At 47.2% G+C, this 22452-nt stretch overlaps 1 protein-coding gene across 4 annotated transcripts in view; it reads left to right on the top strand.

Annotated features, from left to right (window-relative positions):
• The window catches only part of actn4 (actinin, alpha 4), a 51956-nt gene extending 29643 nt beyond the window's left edge, over window positions 1-22313 (top strand). The window contains exons 2-23 of one of the 4 annotated variants that reach the window (XM_037082928.1): window positions 4254-4368; window positions 4772-4891; window positions 6775-6861; window positions 8131-8218; window positions 8876-8954; window positions 9059-9140; window positions 10590-10675; window positions 14384-14476; window positions 14681-14806; window positions 14893-14997; window positions 15110-15257; window positions 15424-15574; window positions 15666-15774; window positions 16079-16219; window positions 16333-16515; window positions 16686-16820; window positions 17463-17642; window positions 17739-17885; window positions 18241-18273; window positions 19337-19417; window positions 21193-21351; window positions 21834-22313. In XM_037082928.1, coding sequence (XP_036938823.1) covers window positions 4254-4368; window positions 4772-4891; window positions 6775-6861; window positions 8131-8218; window positions 8876-8954; window positions 9059-9140; window positions 10590-10675; window positions 14384-14476; window positions 14681-14806; window positions 14893-14997; window positions 15110-15257; window positions 15424-15574; window positions 15666-15774; window positions 16079-16219; window positions 16333-16515; window positions 16686-16820; window positions 17463-17642; window positions 17739-17885; window positions 18241-18273; window positions 19337-19417; window positions 21193-21351; window positions 21834-21992 — 2607 coding nt within the window. In that variant the 3' untranslated portion in view covers window positions 21993-22313. Of the gene's footprint in view, window positions 1-4253; window positions 4369-4771; window positions 4892-6774; window positions 6862-8130; window positions 8219-8875; window positions 8955-9058; window positions 9141-10589; window positions 10676-12982; window positions 13069-14383; window positions 14477-14680; window positions 14807-14892; window positions 14998-15109; window positions 15258-15423; window positions 15575-15665; window positions 15775-16078; window positions 16220-16332; window positions 16516-16685; window positions 16821-17462; window positions 17643-17738; window positions 17886-18240; window positions 18274-19336; window positions 19418-21192; window positions 21352-21833 lie in introns of all 4 variants that reach the window. The other 3 variants (XM_037082919.1, XM_037082945.1, XM_037082938.1) reach the window with 3 other exon arrangements.
• The last annotated feature ends 139 nt before the right edge of the window (window positions 22314-22452 follow it).

Below are 22452 nucleotides of genomic sequence, written 5' to 3'. Positions count from 1 at the left end.
ATGTCCGACATCAACATCAAGATGTTTCGTATGTGTAACTTACGTGTGGCAAGAATAAAAGCCTGGTTTAATAAAATGTGTTACAAATGGAGCCCACAAAACAAAACCTTTATCTGAAAACCTGAATTGGGATCAAGCTGCAAAGTTTTTTGGGAGATATTCAGGCGTTTTGAGCTGCAGCTTTTGAAAACATCATTACGAAGACATGGAGGTTAATCGGTGAGATCAGTGTCACGGCTGATGTGTGCAGCGGTGAAAACAGAGAGGATGTTTTCTTCACTGTTGCTGCAGCAGTGATGCAACAGGTAGCAGACGGCGAGACTCGCGCTTCACGCCCAAACTGTGAACCTTCTTAACTCCGGGCGCCCAGCTCTTCACTCTCTCTTCTGTCCCGCGCCGCGTTCACGCAGCTTGTTATCTGCATCCCGAGCTCAGGTCAGAAATCCTTTCAGCAGAACCATCTGATCCGATGTGTGTGTGTGTGTGTGTGTGTGTGTGTGTGTAGCCAACACAGAGTGCCACGCGGCAGGTTTAACAGGCTTTCTCTGGCTCTCATCCTATTTGCTCGCTCTCCAGGAATTAGGGTCAGTTCTCTCTTTTTTATCAACAAGTAGATTACCTTCAGAATTTGAACTGGAGCTGTTGTGACATCAGAGATCCTTCAGTCAGTCAGCCAGATGAAGCCTGATACTGGGCCTGATCCTGATCCGGTGTCCAGCTCGCTCTCTCTCTGAACTGTCTGCTGAGCATGTCTGTACAAATTTCCAACGCACAGCAGCACCACACCTTGTAGCTGGAGGCTTTGCCACCTTTCTCCAGCACAAAAACCAGAATTCAACAGAACACAAGTTTCTTTCTTCCTGCTCGTCACCGACCGACCCAGATTATCCTGACTGACAGCCCGCTCTGCTCTGAGCAGCACATGTGCCTGTTCAAACTTTGATGAAGGCTGTGTGTCCTTGAGCAGGAGTGTGTGTGTGTGTGTGTGTGACCTCTGACCCTGGAGGGTGAGGATGAAAGAGTATCAGCTGTGTAATCTGTGGCGTGCCGTGTTGTACAGAAGGTAACGTCCCCGGGCTCTCTGCAGGTCTCAACCTGTCGCCGTTTGTTTTCTGCGCTGCTCCCCTCGTCACCGCTCCCAGTGGCAGCGCTCCTGTCGGGACACAGCCGGCCTCTGCAGCGATACACTCCACATTCCTGGACTAATCTAAATCTCGCTGCTCCTCTCTGAGCTCCACCGGATGAGATCAAACATGTCGTGTCACCTGCCGCCGGGGAGGATGGACCGACTCGACCCGGTTCTGTCTGGTTGTTATCGAAGTCCGTGCCACGATCGATTCTGCTGATCGGTCCGAAGCTGCCTGCGTGTGTGTAATTATAACGCAGGATATTTAACCTCTGTAATGGATGTTGTGCTCAGCGGGGAAGCGGCAGCAGCTGTGAAACACACAGCATTTCTGTCATTTAGGGAGGAAAATCAAGATCATCTCTCGTGTTTCCACTCTGAGAACTGTTCCTGATCTAAAAGATATTTAATGTACAAACATACAGAGCTGCAGAGGCCTGACTCGATACTTCTGCTATCGACTTATCGTCCTGATCTGTGTCTCGACATGACCTCCAACTTGTTCCTATCCAGTTAATTCAGTTCCAATTAATCTCATGTGTAATGTGAAGAACGACTCGCACCAGAAACAAAAGTCCTCCTGCAAGGTATTCTCCATCATCAATCCAGCTCGCTCCTCCTCCTCCTCCTCCTCCTCCTCCTCCTCCTCCTCCTCCTCCTCCTCCTCCTCCTCGCTCCTGCTCTGTGTTCACAAACATTATGACAGGGTGCTGCTCGCTGCCCGGCCCCTCTCCCCTCCGTCCCACTGACTGTGACCACCGGCACAAAGCGCCCATTGAGCCTGCTGGATAATAGCACCCTTCAGCCCCCTGTACTCTCCCTGAGCCCGCTGCTGCTCTGTGACCCTCCCCCAGACCGGCCGACACCAACCCCCAACTCCCCCGACACACAACCACAGATATAGAGCTCGCTCTCTGAGACTGGACCGGGACACACACTGTGAGGGGGGAGAGGAGGGAGGAAGAGGAGGGGAGATACATTTCACATAAACAAACAGACAAAGTTAGGGGGGGGAGGAAAGTAGGGAGGGAGGGGGAGACGGGTAAGACAATGCCCCTCTACCACACACACACACACACACACACACACACACACACACACACACACACACACACACACACACACACACACACACACACTCTCAGAGGTAATGGCAGCAGCAGGAAGTGGCGCTGCAATGACAGGAAGTTCCAGCTCAGTTTAGCACAGACGAAACAATCAGAGTGAAGCTGCGTCCATCACATCGCCGTCTCTGATTCACTGGAGCAGAACAAAAGATGGACGTTGACCATACGCACCGTCTGTTTTATATTTTCATGAATGTTGAGCAGTGCAGCCACTAGACGGCGCCGCTCGCTCTCAGAGTGCTCCGGTACTTTTTCCTTCCAGTCTCCTCCTGTCTGTTGGAGTCTGCGACCAGGCAAAGTTCAAAACTTCTCACCAACTTGTTTAATCTCTCCTCTAAGAGTTCTGCCACGGTCGTGTCTGGCTTGATTTATTAGCTACACTGCCCCCCGTGAGTACCAGAGGTACTGATCCGCTGGTCCGTGTCCGTAAGCTTTTGGAGAATGTAGAGAAATAAGGAGAAAATGAACCCAGAGTGCCGACTGATTAACCCGTCGATTTATTTTCTTGATTAACTGATCAGTTGTTGGAACTTAAGTTTCTTGTTTTGTCCACAACACAAATATATTCAGTTTAATGTCCCTGAGGACGAACAAAACCAGGAAATATTCACATTTAAGACGCCTGAATCAGAGAATTTGGACGTCTTCTGTGTTCGTTCAGCTCTGAAGCTTCAGTGTCACTTCTGTCCGCCGCACAGGAAGAATTGTTCTTGCATGTTGTGTTATAAAATGTTAGAAAATACTTTTTCCTCCTCCCTCCACATGAGGTGAGACAATATAATCCTTTAAATTTGCATCGTTACAGCAGCAGAGACGAGTACACACAAAGAACAATAGATAAGTCAAAAAGCTTTGAACAGGAGGAAAATAAAACAGTAAGAACATTAACTTCACTTGGATTTTCACCATTGCACATAAGAATTCCTTCCTTTTTTTAAAGCTGTAATTATATCTCAGCTGTGTGTGTGTTGACTGGAGCCCCACACGAGGTCTCTGTAGGTGGAGTTAATCAACTCGAAAGCAAACAGGAAGCGTGGGACGAGTTCAGGACGAGTAGCAGCAGCGTCACTGAGCCGCTGCAGGCCGCCGGACTTTGGACTGGAAGTATTTTTGGTCGCTGGGCAGTTTTAGACACTTCCCAAAATTGTGTAACGAGTCAGGAAAAAGCAACGTTCTGACACGTTGATTGATGATGTGCCATAACTGAGATGTTTGAAGAGCTGCGTGACAAAACTCTCTGCCCACCTCAGTGCCACCGACTGCTTCACAATAAAACTGATTCAGAACAGATTTGGGAAGAATGTCGGCTAACCAGGAGCACGAAAACACACAGCGACTGATGTGTGTGTGTGTGTGTGTGTGTGTGTTTTCTCAGATGTCTGTGTTTATGTTGCGTTCACCATTCTGAGATTTAATTACAAGCATCACACATGGTTAATTTCTGGTTGTCAGATAATCTATGTGATCTGTCGTCAGGTTCTCAGGATCAATGGCCGTCTCTCTCTCTGTCTTTAACATGTGGGACATAATGTGCTTCTTCTTGTTCTTTATCGTGGGACTGAGCTGCAAACTGAGGCCGGATATGTTTCCGTCTTTTCTGTCCGGGCTAGAATATTTTCAGAGATTGTGCAACGAGAATTTGAAGACGAGTAAACGATGGGAAAATATGAAAAAGGGAAACCAAAAATGAGTTTTTCTTGGGTTGTTGCTGATATGAGAAGTAGAACAGCTTCATCTGAGTGACATGAAGTTTAAATTATTCTTTGCAATCACAGGCAGTTCTTATTTTTAAGCTATTGTGTTATAACATCTGTCCCCGCCCCCTTTTCTCCGGCTACTTCCTGTCTCATGAAAGCAGCTCCCTGACCTCCCTTCCTGTGCATTGAATTTCATATTCTTTCATTCTCGATCCAAAGTTGTTTGTTGTCATAGAATTTGGAAAAACATGATGTCCCGGGCTGTGAATAATCACCGTTTCCCCTCTTTTCTGTGCCCTGCAGACGTTCACGGCGTGGTGTAACTCCCACCTGAGGAAGGCCGGCACGCAGATCGACAACATCGAGGAGGATTTCAGGGATGGGCTCAAACTCATGCTGCTGCTGGAGGTCATCTCAGGTAAGTCACAACACAGCTGCTCACCACGAGCAGGAAATCAGGCTCCCCAGGAAGTTTTTAATTAAACCAAAATGGCGCCCGATCGATGCTTGACACGTGTGACGGCGTTCCTCTCGAGGTTTCTTGAGATTAATCGCAGGTTGTAGCAGAGAAACTGTAGAAAATCATTTGTCCTGCTGTCATCCTCCTGATGAAGCTGTGACTTCGCATGTGGCTTCGTTTTTCACAGTCGCTTCAGTTTTTTTCTGCTGCGTGCGGCGCTAACGTCCCCGCGGAAACTTTAACCGTCCCGACGGCGTCGTTCTGCTGAGCCGGCGGAAACACCCTCAGCTCTTGTCACCGCAGGAACTAACACACACGCTGTTTTTTTTTTTGTTTTTTGTTTGTGTGTTCGTGTCTGCAGGCGAACGGTTACCCAAGCCCGAGCGAGGCAAGATGAGGGTCCACAAGATCAACAACGTCAACAAAGCTCTGGACTTCATCGCCAGCAAGGGGGTCAAACTGGTGTCTATCGGAGCCGAGGGTGAGCGCGCACACACACACACACACACACACACACACACACACACACACACACACACACACACACCGGTCCAAACACATGCATCTGCTCACATGTAATCAGTGAATTTAAAGCTTTTCCTCATGAACTGCAGACTGCATGAATTCACACCACGCTGAGGCTTAAATATCATTTGATTAAAACCCAGTAAAACCAGTAAAGTGTCGAACCAGCGCCTGTAACGTTCCTGATGACCCGACTGTGTCTGTCAGTCGTTACACATCGCTCCTCTGTATGGGAGCGTTTCCATGTTTGTACTCTGGGGCCTGTTATCTTGTAATGGTGCTGAGATCATCGAACGCTCTGCAAACAATTTTGAAACCGAGAGCATGTAAGAGAGAGTCATTTCCATCTCACTGTCAAACTGGCCCGGCTCGTCCTAAAATAATGAAGATAATGAGCCAGGTGAAGAGCCGGGTCCAGCCGGGTCCGGCCGGGTCCAGCCGGGTCCAGCTGGGTCCGGCGGTTCTCTCTGTGATTTGTGGGTTCAGCCTCTCGTCCTCCATCAGAACCGGAGCTCTTGTTATACAGATGTTGTTTATTCATGCTGTGGCTAAACAAGGATAAAAAAAAAAAAATGTACAGACCTTCAAGTTCGCCTCACAGCAAACTGTCCTTAATATAAGTGATTTGAAGGTGGAATAGCAGAGTAATCTAAATAAATAAATAGTTTGTTAGTTTAGTTACGAGCGGTCAGGGTCAGTCGGAGGACCTCGACCTTTCTCCCTCTCTGTCAGGACGAACGTGACATTTGTGCAGCGTGACACAACGACGATACTGAAGACCGCCGAACACAAAAGTGCCCAAAATACTGCAGATTCACGTCACACACACACACACAGTTTCTCTCTCGCTGGCCTCGTATGAAAGCAGCCCACTAAAGGTCATCTGCTGGAGCCAGACTGAGACAAATGCCGACACAGAAAGACTGAAGAGGGGAAAAAATGTGAGGTTGGAGATGACGAGATGAGAGAGGAGGTCGTCCTGCTCCTCCATCCGTCTGACTCGTTCTGCTCTGAAACCTTCCTGTGATCACTTCATGTCCAGGCTGTTGCTGCAGACACACCATCACCGCAACACATCTGACTACAAACACAACACGCACACATACTTTTAGCACAATTAGAAGTGAATAAAGCGTAACAGCATCTGAGAGGCGGAGGTGAATATCACGTTAGACGTGAAGAATGAGAGCGATGCAGGACGAACGGTGAGAGTGTGAGCGATAAACTGGTAGCAGGTGAAAGAATGAGAGGAATCTGAGTCGCGCTACATAACTTCTCACTGAGTCGGCCATGACGTGACGATCTGTCCTGTTCTGTGTGTCGCTGTGTTCGTTAACCGGACGATTATCTGCTGGGAAACCTTCAGCGGCATTGTTAAGAGAGAGTGATGCCTGAAATCTGTCTGCACATATGTTGACTTGTTTGTGTCATTAAAGAAAATCTAAATATTGTTTTCACTGCACACGTCTTCACAGTCAATCCACACATATTATAGACATATAAATGTGTTGACTAGAGAGTAATTCACTCCTTTTCAGATGACTGAATATGAGTCTCTTGTGCAGCAGATAATGTGACCGTCGTTCAAACAACCAGCTGACTGAATTTTGAGTGATTTTGTGAAAGAGATCTTTGTTAAAGTCTCACGCTTCCAGGAGAAACTGGAGGTTTGGCAGCTGCAGGGACGTTAAGTGCAGTTGTGCGTGGGCGTGTTGGCGTTATTAGATGAAAGAGCAGATGTAAGAATGTGGAAACAAGATTTACGTTCCAGAGTGAAGCGAAGACGTAACAAAGAAATCGGTTGTGCTGATGGACGCTGACGTTTTGTTCCTGTCGCAGAAATCGTGGACGGAAACGCCAAGATGACCCTGGGAATGATCTGGACCATCATCCTCCGCTTCGCCATCCAGGACATCTCTGTAGAAGGTAAAACATCACGTGGTTTTAATTTGCATAAACGCATTAAAGAACCGGAGCAGTGCCTTGCTGAAGAGCACGGCGGCAGCTCGACTCTCCAGGCGGCGATCAGCTGACCGAGACCTGCAGGAACCTTTTAGAGCAAGTTGAGGGTGAATTGTGGGAACTAGAGTGGAAGTAACATGGCTAGACACACTCATTGACACACACACACACACACACACACACACACACACACACACACACACACACACACACACACACACACACACACACACACACAGGGATGAGTAGTGATGGGATACACTCCAGATAAAACAGGTCATGTCTGCTCACTGAGACCAATGGTGTTGTGAAAATAGGAACACAGTTATGTTTCTTTTTATTATTAATATTTTTACCTGGTTATACAAAATACAAAAGATGACGAAAGTGAAAAAAAAGAAATGCTGCTTATTAATGCAAACGTTTTAATTCTTCTTTATTAGTTAAGTTTTAGTTTAATCTGCAAAATGTCTGATCACAAAATCAAAGGTGACAACTTGAAATAAAATGTTTCCAACGAATCAGGGCAAAGGGCAACTCCACCACATTCAAGCATTCCAGTGATGTCACTCAGTGGCAAAGTTGCATCGTGGGTAACGTAGTCTCCAGCTTTTGAACAGCAGTCAATCATCACAAACTAAGGATCAGAATCGATTCAGCAGACGAGAGATTCTTTATTCCACTCATTCGTCTTCCTTTTCAACACATGGTGCCTACATTACCCACAATGCAACTGGGTGACATCATTGGAGGCAACTTGCATGTGCACTACTGCTCATCTAGACCTGTAAACACACTCTACTGTGTAAAATTGGTGGAGTTTACCTTTAATTTTCTAATCCATGAATGGACCCATCACTCTGTTTGAACACCAATGTTTTTTTTTTTTCCATCTCTGCGTTTGTTTCTCCTGATAACTGTCGGCTGGATCTTCTCAGTCGGCGCTGTAACGACTCTGCGGTGGCTAATTAAATCTGTCTGTATTGAATTAACTCTGGTGGGTGTGGGACGCCGCTGAAAGATATTGACTCATATTCTTTTAATTCTCCGTATTAGCGACTGTTATTTCTCTGACGGTTGTTGTTCGGTAAACAAAAACATCCTTCTTGTTCGACCGAAGCGGTTCAGATTTAGACGCTGCAGGAATAAAATCTGTTTGACTGTCCGGAGACTGACAGACATTATCTTCTCTCCTCTCTTCTCCTCTGTTCCTCCTCCTCTTCCTCGCTGCAGAGACCTCTGCGAAGGAGGGTCTTCTCCTGTGGTGCCAGAGGAAGACCGCTCCCTACAAGAACGTCAACGTGCAGAACTTCCACATCAGGTAACGCACACATTAGCACGCGCACGTTAACGGATCTTATCAGTGTTTTTATCGGACAAAAGCTTCTCAGAACATCACACATATTCAGAATTTCCAGCAGGATTCAGTTCTTGATCTTGAGGCTGGAAAAAAAGGGTTTTTAAAACTCTTTTTTTTAAAAATAGACTTTCTCAGTTGTCATGGAGAATCATGATCACATGTAGTCGTATACGAGTAAATATTAGTGTTTGTATGTGTTGATAGGTGGTGTCAACAAATGCTAATGCTGATTGAAAGCTCATTGCTCAAGTCGAGTCAGATTTAATTTATAAATCCCCAAGTCTCCAATCCCCGAAGGACAATCTGTTGATCATGTGTTTAGAGAAAAGAAAGGAGGAGGATCCTTCTCTCTGGACGGACACCAAATTATGGTGAAATCACTTTGTATGTATGTAGATTCTTGAATGTAAGAGATGAAGGTGGATGCAGGAGGAAGCTGCTGTCCAGGAATATCAACTATTCCTGAAATTAACTGCTGTAATTGTGAGGAAACGTCGCCCCCTGTTGGAGGAACAGGAACATGTCAGATGCTCCTCTCAGTGAGCCGTTCTGTCGGATGATCAGAAGCTAAATATCTTTCTGTGTGTCCTCAACACATCTGCTCTCTGTGTGTGGCAGCTGGAAGGACGGCCTCGCCTTCAACGCTCTGATCCACAGACACAGACCGGATCTCATCGATTACGACAGCCTCAGAAAGGTACGCACGCTCATCAGACTTAAACCTTCAGATCTGTTAACCTAAACCGGTCTGGACCTCGTGACCACGTTAGTCGTGTTCTGACGCTGTGATTGGTTCTCCAGGATGACCCAGTGACCAATCTGAACAACGCCTTCGAGGTGGCGGAGAAGCACCTGGACATCCCCAAGATGTTGGACGCAGAAGGTAAACTGTCTTATTACTCTGTGTTTACTGTAACCTGTCACACTCACTGTGAAGTAACTGGCTGTGTTCACATGCACGGACACTCTCGTACAGCAGGGTGTTGGGTCGACTCTCTCTCTGCACCCACAGTGGCTCTGATGGGCTGTTTTGTATTCTGGATTTTCAGACGCCAAACTGTAACTTAAACGTAATTTAAATCTAAACAGTGATGACTAGCTGCAGTGATCAGTGTTGATGTGCATGTGAACGCAGCTCCTGATCTCCACTGTTGTAAATGTGACGTGAGCCGTTACAGCAGGCGAGGAGCCTCAGTCCCTCCGATCATCTCCTCCTCTGTCTCCCCTGATGCTGTGGATTGAAAAGCATGATATACCCGTCTGTCCGTCTGTCTGTCTGTCCGTCTGTCTGTCTGTCCGTCTGTCTATCTGTCTGTCTGTCTGTCTGTCTGTCTGTCTGTCTGTCTGTCTGTCTGTCTGTCTGTCCGTCCGTCCGTCCGTCCGTCCGTCCGTCCGTCTGTCTGTATCTCGGTCGACCAACAAGCTCGCTGACGCAGATATTTAGTTTCCTCAACAAGATACTCAAACAAAACTGTCAGTCTGAAAGAAGTGGTTCACCTAAACTCCTCCAAACTGATGATTTCTTGGACATCCATGCAGATTCATAATTTGTTGTCTTTTTTTAACGACTTAGTAATTCAGTAAAACACTGTCAGAAATCTTATGTCAGTTGCTGTTGTGGTTTTTCAAATGTAACATGAGTTTGTTGATTTTTCACCGCAGTGTAAATATTGTTTTTTAAAAAACAAAAACAAATACAGATTAAAAAAAATATGATTCAGTGATCTAAAATCACGTTTTGAATTTTTAAAATGTCTGCTTCTATGTTTCTTAAATTCCTTTTTTGATTTTTGAACTTTACTTTTTTATGTTTGGATCAATCGTACGCAGTCAGAACTGAATCCAGATCTACAAATAATATGACACTTATAATCTTATTCTGCCCTCATTTATTTTAACTCAGACTTTATGTAAATGGAAGATTTAAACAGAATGAAAAGACATTCAAAATAAATTCAAACGTTGATGTAAAATTTGAATAGATATTAATCTCAGCCCCAGAATCGACCAGAAAATCAGATTATCTTCGGCTCTGTCAGTCAGACGTTGTGTATACTCGTTGGGTTCTGTGTGGGTCCGACCCGTGTTCGCTCTGTGTTGTTGGTTGTTCTTGTTCTGTTTGCACATGAATCCGGTTTTGATCGTCCCGCCTGTCTGGCTGTTAACAGCAGCTTGTTAATCCGTGTGTGTGTTTGCCAGTTTGTTTAATGTGACTTCCTACATGTGTGTCCTGTTGTGTGTGTCCTGTTGTGCGTCTGTGTGTGTGTAATCACTCGTCCTGCCTGTACCTGTGTGTGTGTGTGCGTGTCTTCATAACCTCTCCTCCCTGTAGACATTGTGAACACGGCTCGTCCGGATGAGAAAGCCATAATGACTTATGTGTCCAGTTTCTACCATGCCTTCTCTGGAGCTCAGAAGGTACCCTGTGACCCCGACTGTGACCTTTAACCCCTCCGTTACTAACAAGGTGCCGCTGCTTCCTGTCCAGCATGGCCTCACTCTGTCCACGGCGCTGCTCGGCCCGCAACGAGGACGCTGAGAGTGTTGGGACACACACACACAGACACACACACACAGATGTTAGCCGTTTGCTGGTGGAACAGTGAGTCTGTCCTTTGTGGTTCCTCGTAGAACAACCGGGTCATTCATAAAGAATTAAAGTGGAGCTGTTGGTGATTCTTCAGATTGGATCAGTGCTAACAGGACGCTGTTTGTGTCCACTGTCAGGACAGTAACCCTGTTCGGACCTGATCCAGATGTGTGTCGGCTCGTGTTCTCTGATTGGATCAGATTCTGGTTTCATGACACAACAGATGAGAAACGACATGAACAGAAAAAAGTAGTTTCAGTTTTTGTAACGTTCTGCTAGAAGACGGACGTCCTCCTTTATAGAGCCGAGGTTTCCTCCCTCTCTCCTCTCTCCTCCTCCTCCTCCTCCTCGCTGATGTTTCCTCCCTCTCTCCTCCTCCTCCTCCTCCTCCTCCTCCCTGATGTTTCCTCCCTCTCTCCTCCTCCTCCTCCTCCTCCTCCTCCCTGATGTTTCCTCCCTCTCTCCTCTCTCCTCCTCCTCCTCCTCCTCCTCCCTGATGTTTCCTCCCTCTCTCCTCCTCCTCCTCCTCCGTGATGTTTCCTCCCTCTCTCCTCTCTCCTCCTTCTCCTCCTCCCTGATGTTTCCTCCCTCTCTCCTTCTCCACCTCCTCCTCCTCCTCCCTGATGTTTCCTCCCTCTCTCCTCTCTCCTCCTCCTCCTCCTCCTCCTCCTCCCTGATGTTTCCTCCCTCTCTCCTCCTCCTCCTCCTCCCTGATGTTTCCTCCCTCTCTCCTCTGTCCTCCTCCTCCTCCTCCCTGATGTTTCCTCCCTCTCTCCTCCTCCTCCTCCTCCTTCTCCTCCTCCCTGATGTTTCCTCCCTCTCTCCTTCTCCACCTCCTCCTCCTCCTCCCTGATGTTTCCTCCCTCTCTCCTCCTCCTCCTCCTCCCTGATGTTTCCTCCCTCTCTCCTCCTCCTCCTCCTCCCTGATGTTTCCTCCCTCTCTTCTCCCCGTTGGCCTCAGACAGGAAGCCTGTTGACGTGTCTCTTGTTTTCTCCTCTTTAATTAATTTTTTGGCTCGTTCAGAACTTGTTTGTGTTCCTCTGTGGTCTCAGGAGGTGTGTGTGTGTGTGAGACTGTGTGTGTGTGTGGTGTGTGTGTGTGTGCGGTGTGTGTGTGTGAGACTGTGTGACTGTGTGTGTGTGTGTGGTGTGTGTGTGTGCGGTGACTGTGTGTGACTGCGTGTGTGTGTGTGTGACTGTGTGTGTGTGTGTGTGATCATCATCATTGTTGTAGTTGAAACAAACAGATCTGGGAATGAGTTTGTGAACTTGTTCTCTTGAATTATTGACGTTGAATCAGAAACTTCAAACTTTCTGCTTTCACCAGCAAACTACATCCTTCACCTCCGTCTCACGAATGTAAAACAGTTTATTCTCCGTCTGGACATTTGGGTTCTGTGTTCTGTTCACTTCGGCTGCTTGAGAAGTTAAATTTGCACGAGAATCTGAAACTGTTCGTCGAAGTCGTCTTCAGACTGCACTTTGTTTCTCTGCAGTTTTCCTGAAGTTAATATTAACATATTTTTTGTATTTACACCTTTTGAGAGCAGAGACGTCATAAAGTTCTTCACTGAGACATTAACGCATTAACTTATTGTACTTATGTAGACGTAAGACATAATAAAAGCAGAAATAAACCGAGAGTAGAAACATAAAGATGTCCACAGTGGAAGCCCGATCAGCACTGATTTTATGGACCAACCTGTTCTGATATTGATACATCGACCAGTAAACTCACTGCAGTTGTCTCATAGCGTCTCTGTTCTGACGTGTAGACTTGTAGTTTCAGACCTCGGTGCAGTTTTAGTTTCACTCACCTGCCAAATGAGCAGAACTGAAGGTCCGACCTGTTCAGACTGAACAAACTGACCACCAGTCAGTGTGTGTTTGTGTCCCTCAACTCTCTTCAAGAGGACATTTTACCGTCCTCACCTCAGTGTGGAGGAGCTCGAAGCTGTGGGACTAAAGAGGAGGAAGCTTCTCCTCCTCCTCCTCCTCGTTCTCACATCCTGCAGGGAGCAGGAACCATGTAGCTCTGGGTAGCTTTGGCTTCACTCTGCCTCTCTCTCTCTCTCTCCTTGTGTCTGTCTACCTCTCTTTGTCAAACGCTCTCTCTCCTGCTGGGTGATGCGTAGACATCGTGGGTACGCTGCGGCCGGATGAGAAGGCCATAATGACCTATGTATCCTGCTTCTATCACGCCTTCTCTGGCGCACAGAAGGTGAGCTCGCCACGCTCCAGACTCACACTAACACCTCACTGCAGCCGCCAGGGTTTCCATCAGCCAGGACACGAAGATACAGAGGGTTGTTCCAGATAAAACTGAGTTTAGTGAATGTCAGCTAGCGTCCAGAAAAGGGTTTACATTATAGGGAGGTTTGGGTGATTAATTTAACTCTTAAGTTAATAACTACTGATGGTAAAGACGTCATTCAAATCTCTTGGTTCGCCATTTTCTCCCGTTTTAAACACAAACCACCGACAAACTGGTGATCTTAGAAACTCCATTTTCCATTTTCTTTTCAAAATAAGAGCCTGAAAATGCAGTAACATTAAATATTGTGAACGCTATCGCATATGACGGCAAATCAGACACATGATCGATCATCAAACTATCAGCAGGAGCCTCCTTGTAGAGTCCGACAGTGTCAGGTCAGTCAGGAAGTTGAATGATGGGAACTCTGGAACAACAACGACACGATAACAACGCTTTCTGATGCTTCTGTTTTGGTTCTCTGGACATCAACTGTCTTTCCACCAAATATATTTTTACTTTAAGGGCTTAAATTCCCAAACTCACATCAGTCGTCTGATCAGTTACATCTGATCGTTCTGCTGATGTGAGTTTGGGAAAGCCGAGCGGTTTGGGTTCATTACTGTCTCTTCATTTTCTCTTCAGCTGTTAACAACTCTCAACTCTGAATGTTTTATCATATGCTGTGATTTATCTGTGTTAGATCAGTTTTATTTAATCTCAGGAGATGAAACATGCTTACAGTGAGGAGAAGACATTTATGATCAGATGAATACAAAGTGTAAGTGTGTGTACTGTGTTTGTTATTCCAGTGGAACAGTAATGTAATGACCCACTGATGGACTCCAGCGCGTCACCAACCTGTAACTAGACGTACGACTGACTCCTGAGTTGTGACGCATGGAGCTTTTAAAAACACACACAACTAACCACCAGCAGCCGGAGCATGTTTTTATCAGTCAAATACAAACTTCATTTGACTTACAGTGATTAAAGTTTTGCATTTCTTTGATAATGTGTGCCTGACGTACTGCGGTGTGAAGATTTGACCCTGTTCACTGCCTGTGTGTGGAGTGTGTTCGCACATTTATTAAGAGCAAGATGTTTATTATAACAGAGGTAATAAGAGCCGACGGTGACGTGCTAATAACAGCAACAGACACTTTGTTTTTAGCGACTTTGTTCTCACTAAGCTTTGAGCACAGTGAGCGAGTGCACGTGATGACACCAGTTGTTTTTATCCAATCACTGCGGGCGCACTCATCGCTCTGTGTCCTGATAGGCTGAGACGGCCGCGAATCGTATCTGCAAAGTTCTGGCTGTCAACCAGGAGAACGAGCAGATGATGGAGGACTACGAGAAACTGGCCAGCGATGTAAGTTCAGCGTTTATCCTCAAATCTTCTTTTACTTTCAGAGACTTTGATCTTTAAGAACTCAGTTCACACCTGAGCTGTTTTATTGTACCAGACGTCTCGTCTTCGTTGTCTTATCATCGAGGAAGCATCTACGTTTTGTGATTGTTGACAGCCTGATTATTATTCAACCTGTTTCCTCCTCGTCCTCCTCTCTGCCTCCAGCTGCTGGAGTGGATCCGTCGCACCATCCCCTGGCTGGAGAACCGAACCCAGGAGAAGACCGTAAATGACATGCAGGCAAAACAGGAGGACTTCAGAGACTACCGCTGCGTCCACAAACCACCCAAGGTTCAACATCGCCTCAGGATCGCCCTCAGCTGGTTGTTTGTTTCCTCTGCTGATCTGTTCACTGACACCTCCTCTCTGTTCTGCAGGTCCAAGAGAAATGTCAGCTGGAGATCAGCTTCAACACTCTGCAGACTAAACTGAGACTCAGCAGCAGACCTGCCTTCATGCCCTCAGAGGGACGCATGGTGTCTGTAAGTATGCAGACGTCATTTGCAAAAATAAATAAATAAAGCATACAGGTGTCAGGTGCCACAGGACACTCCGACGGGTCTGTAAGTAACAACGTCTGCTGTTTGTGGTCAGGACATCAACGGAGCGTGGCACACTCTGGAGGGAGCAGAAAAGGGCTACGAGGAGTGGATCCTCAGTGAGATCAGACGTCTGGAGCGACTGGAACATCTGGCGGAGAAGTTCCACCAGAAGGCCGCCATCCACGAGTCCTGGACCGATGGTGTGGAACCACACACACACACACACACACACACACACACACACACACGTGTTCACAGTGAATCAACCACGTATCAAAGTGTCAAGCTGAACTTTTTGAGTGTATCTCTGTGTTGAGTCGTCATAGTGAATCGAACTGACAGGTTTAATGTGCTGACTGAATGCAGGTAAGGAAGCCATGTTGACCCAGAAAGACTACGAGACTTCCACCCTGTCAGAAGTCAAGGCGTTGCTAAAGAAACACGAGGCCTTCGAGAGCGACCTGGCTGCCCATCAGGACAGAGTGGAGCAGATCGCCGCCATCGCACAGGAGCTCAAGTAAAGACGAAGAGCATGAGATCACCACAAGTTCTCTGCAGAGAAAATCATCCGACAGGGTCTGATGTGATCTCTCTTCTGTATTTCACAGCGAGCTGGATTACTACGACTCCGCCAGCGTCAACACCCGCTGTCAGAAGATCTGCGATCAGTGGGACGTCCTGGGCGCCCTCACCCAGAGCCGCAAGGAGTCACTGGAGGTACGACTCCCCATCAGACACCAGCCTGTGTGATGCTGGACTCTTTGGTCAGATGTTGATAAAACAAAGTACATCACACCGTTGACTTTGCAAGATCCTGATGTCGTTTACTCGAGGCAGTTTGTCCCAAATGTTGTAAAGAAGAGACGACAGCAGACACTGTCTCCAGGAGACTCTGTGATTGTTTTACACTTTTTACAGAGAGATTGACAGAACACCTGGTCCTAATGCCTCGTACGCTCTTGTCATTAATTCAATAAAGTATATTTGAATGAGCCCCTCTTCTCTCTCATCGGTCCAACAGAGGACAGAGAAGCAGCTGGAGTCGATAGATGAGCTTTACCTGGAATACGCCAAGAGAGCAGCACCCTTCAACAACTGGATGGAGGGAGCGATGGAGGACCTGCAGGACATGTTCATCGTCCACAACATCGAGGAGATCCAGGTAATAAAACTGGGCAGGAAACTGATCAAAACGGCAAACATTGCAGGAAACAAAGTCTGTTTTTTGGTTATAGTTTGTTTTAAACCTGTTTTGTTTCATGTTTTGCTCCTCAGGGTCTGATCACAGCCCACGAGCAGTTCAAGTCCACTCTGCCGGAGGCCAACAAGGAGCGAGAGGCCATCCAGGCCATCCAGGCGGAGGTGCAGAAGATCGCCCAGAGCAACGGCATCAAACTGAGCGGAGCGAACCCCTACACCACCATCACACCCGAGAGCATCGACAACAAGTGGGAGAAGGTGGGCCCGGCCTCCGAGTTCTGATGTTCAGCGTTGTTCTGGGTCACTGCGATGGTGTCGTCCGTGTGATGCATCAGACCGAACGCCTGCAGCTGCAGGTGGTTTCTGTTACACCCGTGTGTGTGTGTTTCTAATGTCATTACGTCGTGTGTGTGTGTGTGTGTCTGCAGGCGATGCAGATGGTGCCGCAGCGTGACAGCGCTCTGCAGGAGGAGCTCAACAAGCAGAACTCCAACGACACGCTGAGAGCCAAGTTCGCCACTCAGGCCAACACAGTCGGCGCCTACATACAGGCCAAGATGGAGGTAAGGGATTATCCCGCGCAGAGCGGTGCTTTGTGTTGAAGCGCTTCGTCTTCGCACAGCTGCGTGTAGTTTGTCACAGTTCTCAGGCCAACATTGTTCAACAGTGAGCTCACAGAGCAGAGAGTGGACGGGTCCGAACCCGTGTTCAGAAAGATGAACTCGTCTCTGCAGGGTTCTGAGTGTAACTCCTTCACACTCTTGTTTATTCCTCCTCACCAGTTTTTTTTTTTGTGGTGAAGTCTTTGTCATGCTGCTCGTTCACAGCTTCACTCAGCTATTCACGACACGGAGCGAAACCTTTTGATCTGCTCTGGTTCTGGAAGTGAATTTCCCGTTCATTCACTCCACTGACATTTCAGAACAACCTTATATTAAAGCACTTAAATCCTGGAGCCAAGCGGATCAATTATACGTTAGATAACCATCATCACACACTGTCAGAGCCTGTGGTCAGTCTGTCTTTCATGGCTTTAATGTCTCTGATGCTGTTTAATGTCCAGCTGAAGTAGAAAATCATCCATCGTCACTTCAGAGTCGCTTCTAAAGACTTCACACTGTGCTGCTCGATTCTGTTTCTGGTAACATAAGTGCCACATTTGTTGGACAAACAGGAAAGTAAACACTGTGTTTCTGTGTTGGCAGGAAATTGGAAGGATATCCATTGAGATGAACGGCACTTTGGAGGATCAGCTGACCAGCCTGAAGGATTATCAGGACACCATCATTTCTTACCAGCCTGAAATCAACACGCTGGAGGGAGACCACCAGCTCATCCAGGAGGCCCTCATCTTCGACAACCAGTACACTTCTTACACAATGGAGGTACAGCACAGCTCTGACGCTGCATGAATAAACCCTGACAGTGTTCACGTCACATTTGAAGAACACTTTCCTCTGTAACTCCCTCCGTCCCTGCAGCACCTCCGTGTGGGTTGGGAGCAGCTGCTGACCACCATCGCCAGAACCATCAACGAGGTCGAGAACCAGATCCTGACGCGTGACGCCAAGGGCATCAGCCAGGAGCAGCTCTTCGAGTACCGCGCCTCCTTCAACCACTTTGACAAGGTCAGGGCCCGAGCTCTGGGCTCACGGCCGCTTCACTGCGCCGCTGTTGTCCTTTTTATGCCGACGTTGCCACAGTGTTGAAGTGGCTGTCAGGAGTGTCAGTACTCGGGCTGGGAGCTTAGCAGAATATTATACTATAAGACAGAATGTGTAAGAATTTACAAACAGACGGTTCTGAATGCCGATTGCTGATACTCAGTCTGTTAACCAAAGAAGAATACCACCGTTAGCTCTCAACCCAAATACTTGTTACTCATGTCGTGTTTAAAAGTCAGACTTCCTGAAGTCGTCTGAACATTTTGTGTCTTCAGCTGTTTGTGTATTAAATGTCTAACATGACTGAATGAATGTTTAGACCTTACAAGAGGGTGGGAGAGGAACCAGACGTGTGAGTACTGATCCTGGTGTTTCTGCACAGGCGAGCACGTGTTGGGATCAAACACAGGCGCTGCTGGTGACGGGTTTTACCACAGGACAGATAATAAATGCAGTATTTGTTGTTGTAGGTTGGTGTTTCCCCCCCTGATCACACAGACGCTCTGATCAGAAGATTAACTAAACTTTCTTGTTCATGTCAGTCGGAACATTTTATTTGCAGTTCAGCTCCATCTGTCTGCAGAAGTGGCGGATGTTAAAAGTCAGAATATGTGTCCAGACGTCTGTGTGTTGTGGTCGTAGTCAAACCTGTCGGACCTCACGAGCACGAGACGGACAGCACCATCGTTCACCATCCCACTGTGTGTGTGTGTGTGTCACTGTGTGTGTCACTGTGTGTGTCACTGTCTGACACGGTGGTTCATAAACACTCGGGTCTCACTCACCCGTCCGACTGTGTGTGTGTGTGTGTGTGTGTGTGTGTGTGTGTGTGTGTGTGTGTGTGTGTGTGTGTGTGTGTGTGTGTGTGTGTTCACTCAGGCGTCTTGTTGTCACGTCAGTGTGTTTGAGTGCACAACACATCGAGTGTTCAGCGTAATGTACGGCGATCGTTTCCATTTTGGATTTTAGACTGTGAAATATCCCAAAACATTATCGGTGTTGCTTAAAAGTTTGAACTTGAAAATGATCATGACAGGGACGTTTAATCTGTTCTATTAATAACATGCCATGAATGTAGGGTAACTTTTATATTAGTTATTAATCAGAAAGTCTTTTAGTGTTTGCATGAGTTTTCAGTGTAACTCTTGAGATGTGTTGTACATGTGTGTGTTGAAGAAGTGCCAGGCTGTTGGTGTGTGTTGGGTCCATCATGGCCGCCTGCTGAGTTGTGTGTGTGTTGACATTGTCTAAACATCCATGATTGTCTGTCCCTCCATCCTCCATGTCCTCATCCTACTCCTTGCATGCTGTGGATCACACGGTCACCCTCCACCACCACCACTTCCATCCCCGTGTTGCGATTGGTTCATCCTCATGACGTGGCGCTCTGTCATTGGGTGTTTGGCCGATCTCAGGACCACAGCGGGGCCCTGCAGGCCGAGGAGTTCAAGGCCTGTTTGATCAGTCTGGGCTACGATGTGGAGAACGATAAGCAGGTAGGAGCTCCAGGAGAAGAGGAGGTGACGGTCAGGCCTGTGAGCAGGAGAGCAGAGCGACGTCACTGCCACTGAGCTATAAGTTATATCATATGTTAATGCACCATGTCGTTCTATTTAGACTTCCACTCCGAGGTGTCAAAGTCATCTTAAAATCACGAATCAGTCATAAAAGTTGACTCTTTTAATTGTTGTTGAACAGAAATGTGACTCAAGCAAAGTCCAAAGTAATTTGTTGTCGGGCAAGTCAGATAAAGTCGAGTCGAGTTAAATGAATGTAATCAAACAAAAAATACATTTATTAACACTTATTTCTTCTCAACTTAAGAATAAAGAAATACAGCTGGAATTAAACAAACATCACATGAACACAGACGAGTTTTAGCTTTCGTTCACAGAAACACGACATTATCATAAACATCTCACATGAAGGGGAAGCAGAAAGAGGCTCAGCTGCAGTTCAGATCAGTGTTATAAACCTGTGCAGTGATCCGTCGGTTCTCCTGCTCCGAGGTTCTGATGAGCTCCCGGGTCAGACACGGTTCAGTCCGTCAGCATGGAGACTTGGAGAGATGTTGCGTCTCTGTTTGTCCACCGGGGGTCTCTGTTGCTTTGTGCTGCTTCACCTCCACCGGGCTCCCTGTCGCTCTCTGAGCAGACCTGTCTGTCTCTCTGTCTGTCCGTCAGGTTTTACTTTGGCTGTTAACTGTTTGTGCTTTTGTATCTTTTTTTTCACCTCCCTGAACATCACTCACTCTTTTATTTCTGTCCATCGCTCCTTCCTTTCCATCTCTTATCTGTTCCATCCTCTCCTCCTCCTCTCTGCCACTTGTATCTGACTCCATCCTTCTCTACTCACCCCTCCTCCTCCTCCTCCTCCTCCTCCTCCTCCTCCCTCCTGGCCTTTGCTGTGCTGTGGCCCACAGAAGCGATCAGGACAGATGGTCTCAGATGATTTCCGGGCGCTACTCATTTCTACAGGAAACAGCCTGGTACTGCTGCTGCTGCTGCATGACGCTCTGTCAGGGTGTCTGCAGGTCAACAACAACTACTTTACCAGATATAAAGCTCTAAAAGAATTTAATAATGTTTGAATATTTGTACTTTTTGTTTGAGTTATACATTTATTTTGCTTCTGGTATAAATAGGCCTGTCAGGATAACTGCTTTTTGTTGGAGGATATATTGTCCCCGTCAACCAAACTGCATGAATGTCATTTAAGACCAGGAAATGGAATATGATTGAAAATTTAAAATAAATACTGAGTTAAAGTCGCTAGTTTTTCTGGCGGGGCAATATGGAGGTCAGCAAAAATGATGGCGGTCATGTACACACATCATTAAGTTCATAAGATATGTAGCATAATATAATTATCATGACAGGCCGAAGTGAATATAAAGTCTTAAACGTGACCTGCAGACGCCCTGCTCTCTCCCCGATCCTCCCCCTGCTCGTCACCACGGTGTCGCTGCTTGTTTCTTGCTGAACTTCTGAAGGAAAATATCACTTTTCATGCAAAACCATCAAATTAGATGTTTGTCCTGTTTCTTTAATCTGCCTGTGTCACCCAGTGATCGTGTCTCTGCATGTGTCCCAGTGTGAAATATAAAATATCAGGACCTAAACCTCTAACGACCCGGCTGGATCTGTGTCACGGTGGTCCTGATGTTTTACACACTGACAGTTCTGTGTGTCACATTTAGTCCGTGTCTTCAGTTTCTGGCCACAGGTTCCAGTCTCTCCCGGGTTAACCTGTTGTTTTTATCGGTTGCCAGGGCGACACAGAGTTTGCTCGCATCATGAGCATCGTAGATCCGAACGGCAGCGGCGCCGTCACCTTCCAGGCCTTCATCGACTACATGTCCAGGGAAACGACCGACACGGACACAGCAGACCAGGTCATCGCCTCCTTCAAGATCCTGGCCGCTGATAAGGTCAGTGTGTGTATGTGTGTGTATGTGTGTGTGTCAGTGTGTGATGTTTTGATATTCAACATTAAATAAATATTGCATCCATTAAAACATGAAGGCCAAAAATGAACTCATATTAACACAATGTGAAGAAAACTGCACAGAGATGTCGGCTGAAGTTAGCATGCTAACCAGCTAGCTGCAGCCACTCTTTAAACCAACTTTGTACCTCGAGAGGCGACTCGACAGCCTGTTAGCACCTGGAGCTTCAGCCGGCAGATAATAAATGAATAAAATGAACTCACAAGATGTCCAGAAATGTTCTGTTTCCCTACAGCCGGACACATTCTGAATCCAGTTTTCTCTTTTTCTGATTCAGCTTCATCGCCTCGTTAACTCACCTTTACTCTGATTAATACATCAGTTAATCGGTCAGAGGTTTGAAGGTGATCCCGGGTGTAGGTTTTGGTCACCGCTCGCTGACTCTTCTTCTCTGTTTCCGTCAGAACTTCATCACGGCCGACGAGCTGAGGAGGGAGCTCCCCCCCGACCAGGCGGAGTACTGCATCGCCCGCATGGCGCCCTACACGGGGCCCGACGCCGCCCCAGGAGCCCTCGACTACATGTCCTTCTCCACCGCCCTGTACGGAGAGAGCGACCTGTAGGAGGAGGCGAGAGGAAGAGGAGGGCTGGACGGACAAGGGAGGGAGAGGAGGAAGAGAGGGGAGGGGAGGTAGAGAGTTCTTCTGTGTGCGGAGGAGGAGGAGGAGGAGATGCCGGGAAAATCGAGCGTTTGGAGGAGTTTGAGTGGCGGTTGTGAGGTTGCCCCTGCGTGTGCCGGTTTAGAAATGATCAGAAGTGTTTGGAGACTGAGCTTGTTGATTGAACTGTAGTTAGGTTTGTTTTTTTTTGTTTTTTTTGGCCTCTGCCGAATATTTTTCAGCTCCGTCGAGTCCTAAAAAACAAAAATAAAAAACAGATCGAGAGTTATCGAGGTCAATGTGTCGTGAGCAGGCATATCCAGGGGGACGGTGGCTCTGTAGTGTGGGTCCTTAGCTTCACCCTCTCTGCCTTTGTGGGGGTCAAACAGGGGAGGGAGGGACGGGGGGGGGGGATGATACAAGC

Source organism: Acanthopagrus latus, chromosome 2 (assembly GCF_904848185.1).
Source record: "Acanthopagrus latus isolate v.2019 chromosome 2, fAcaLat1.1, whole genome shotgun sequence".
NCBI classification, from domain to species: domain Eukaryota; kingdom Metazoa; phylum Chordata; class Actinopteri; order Spariformes; family Sparidae; genus Acanthopagrus; species Acanthopagrus latus.
Note: the sequence above shows the minus strand (reverse complement) of the source record. Positions and strands in the feature narration are given on the sequence as shown.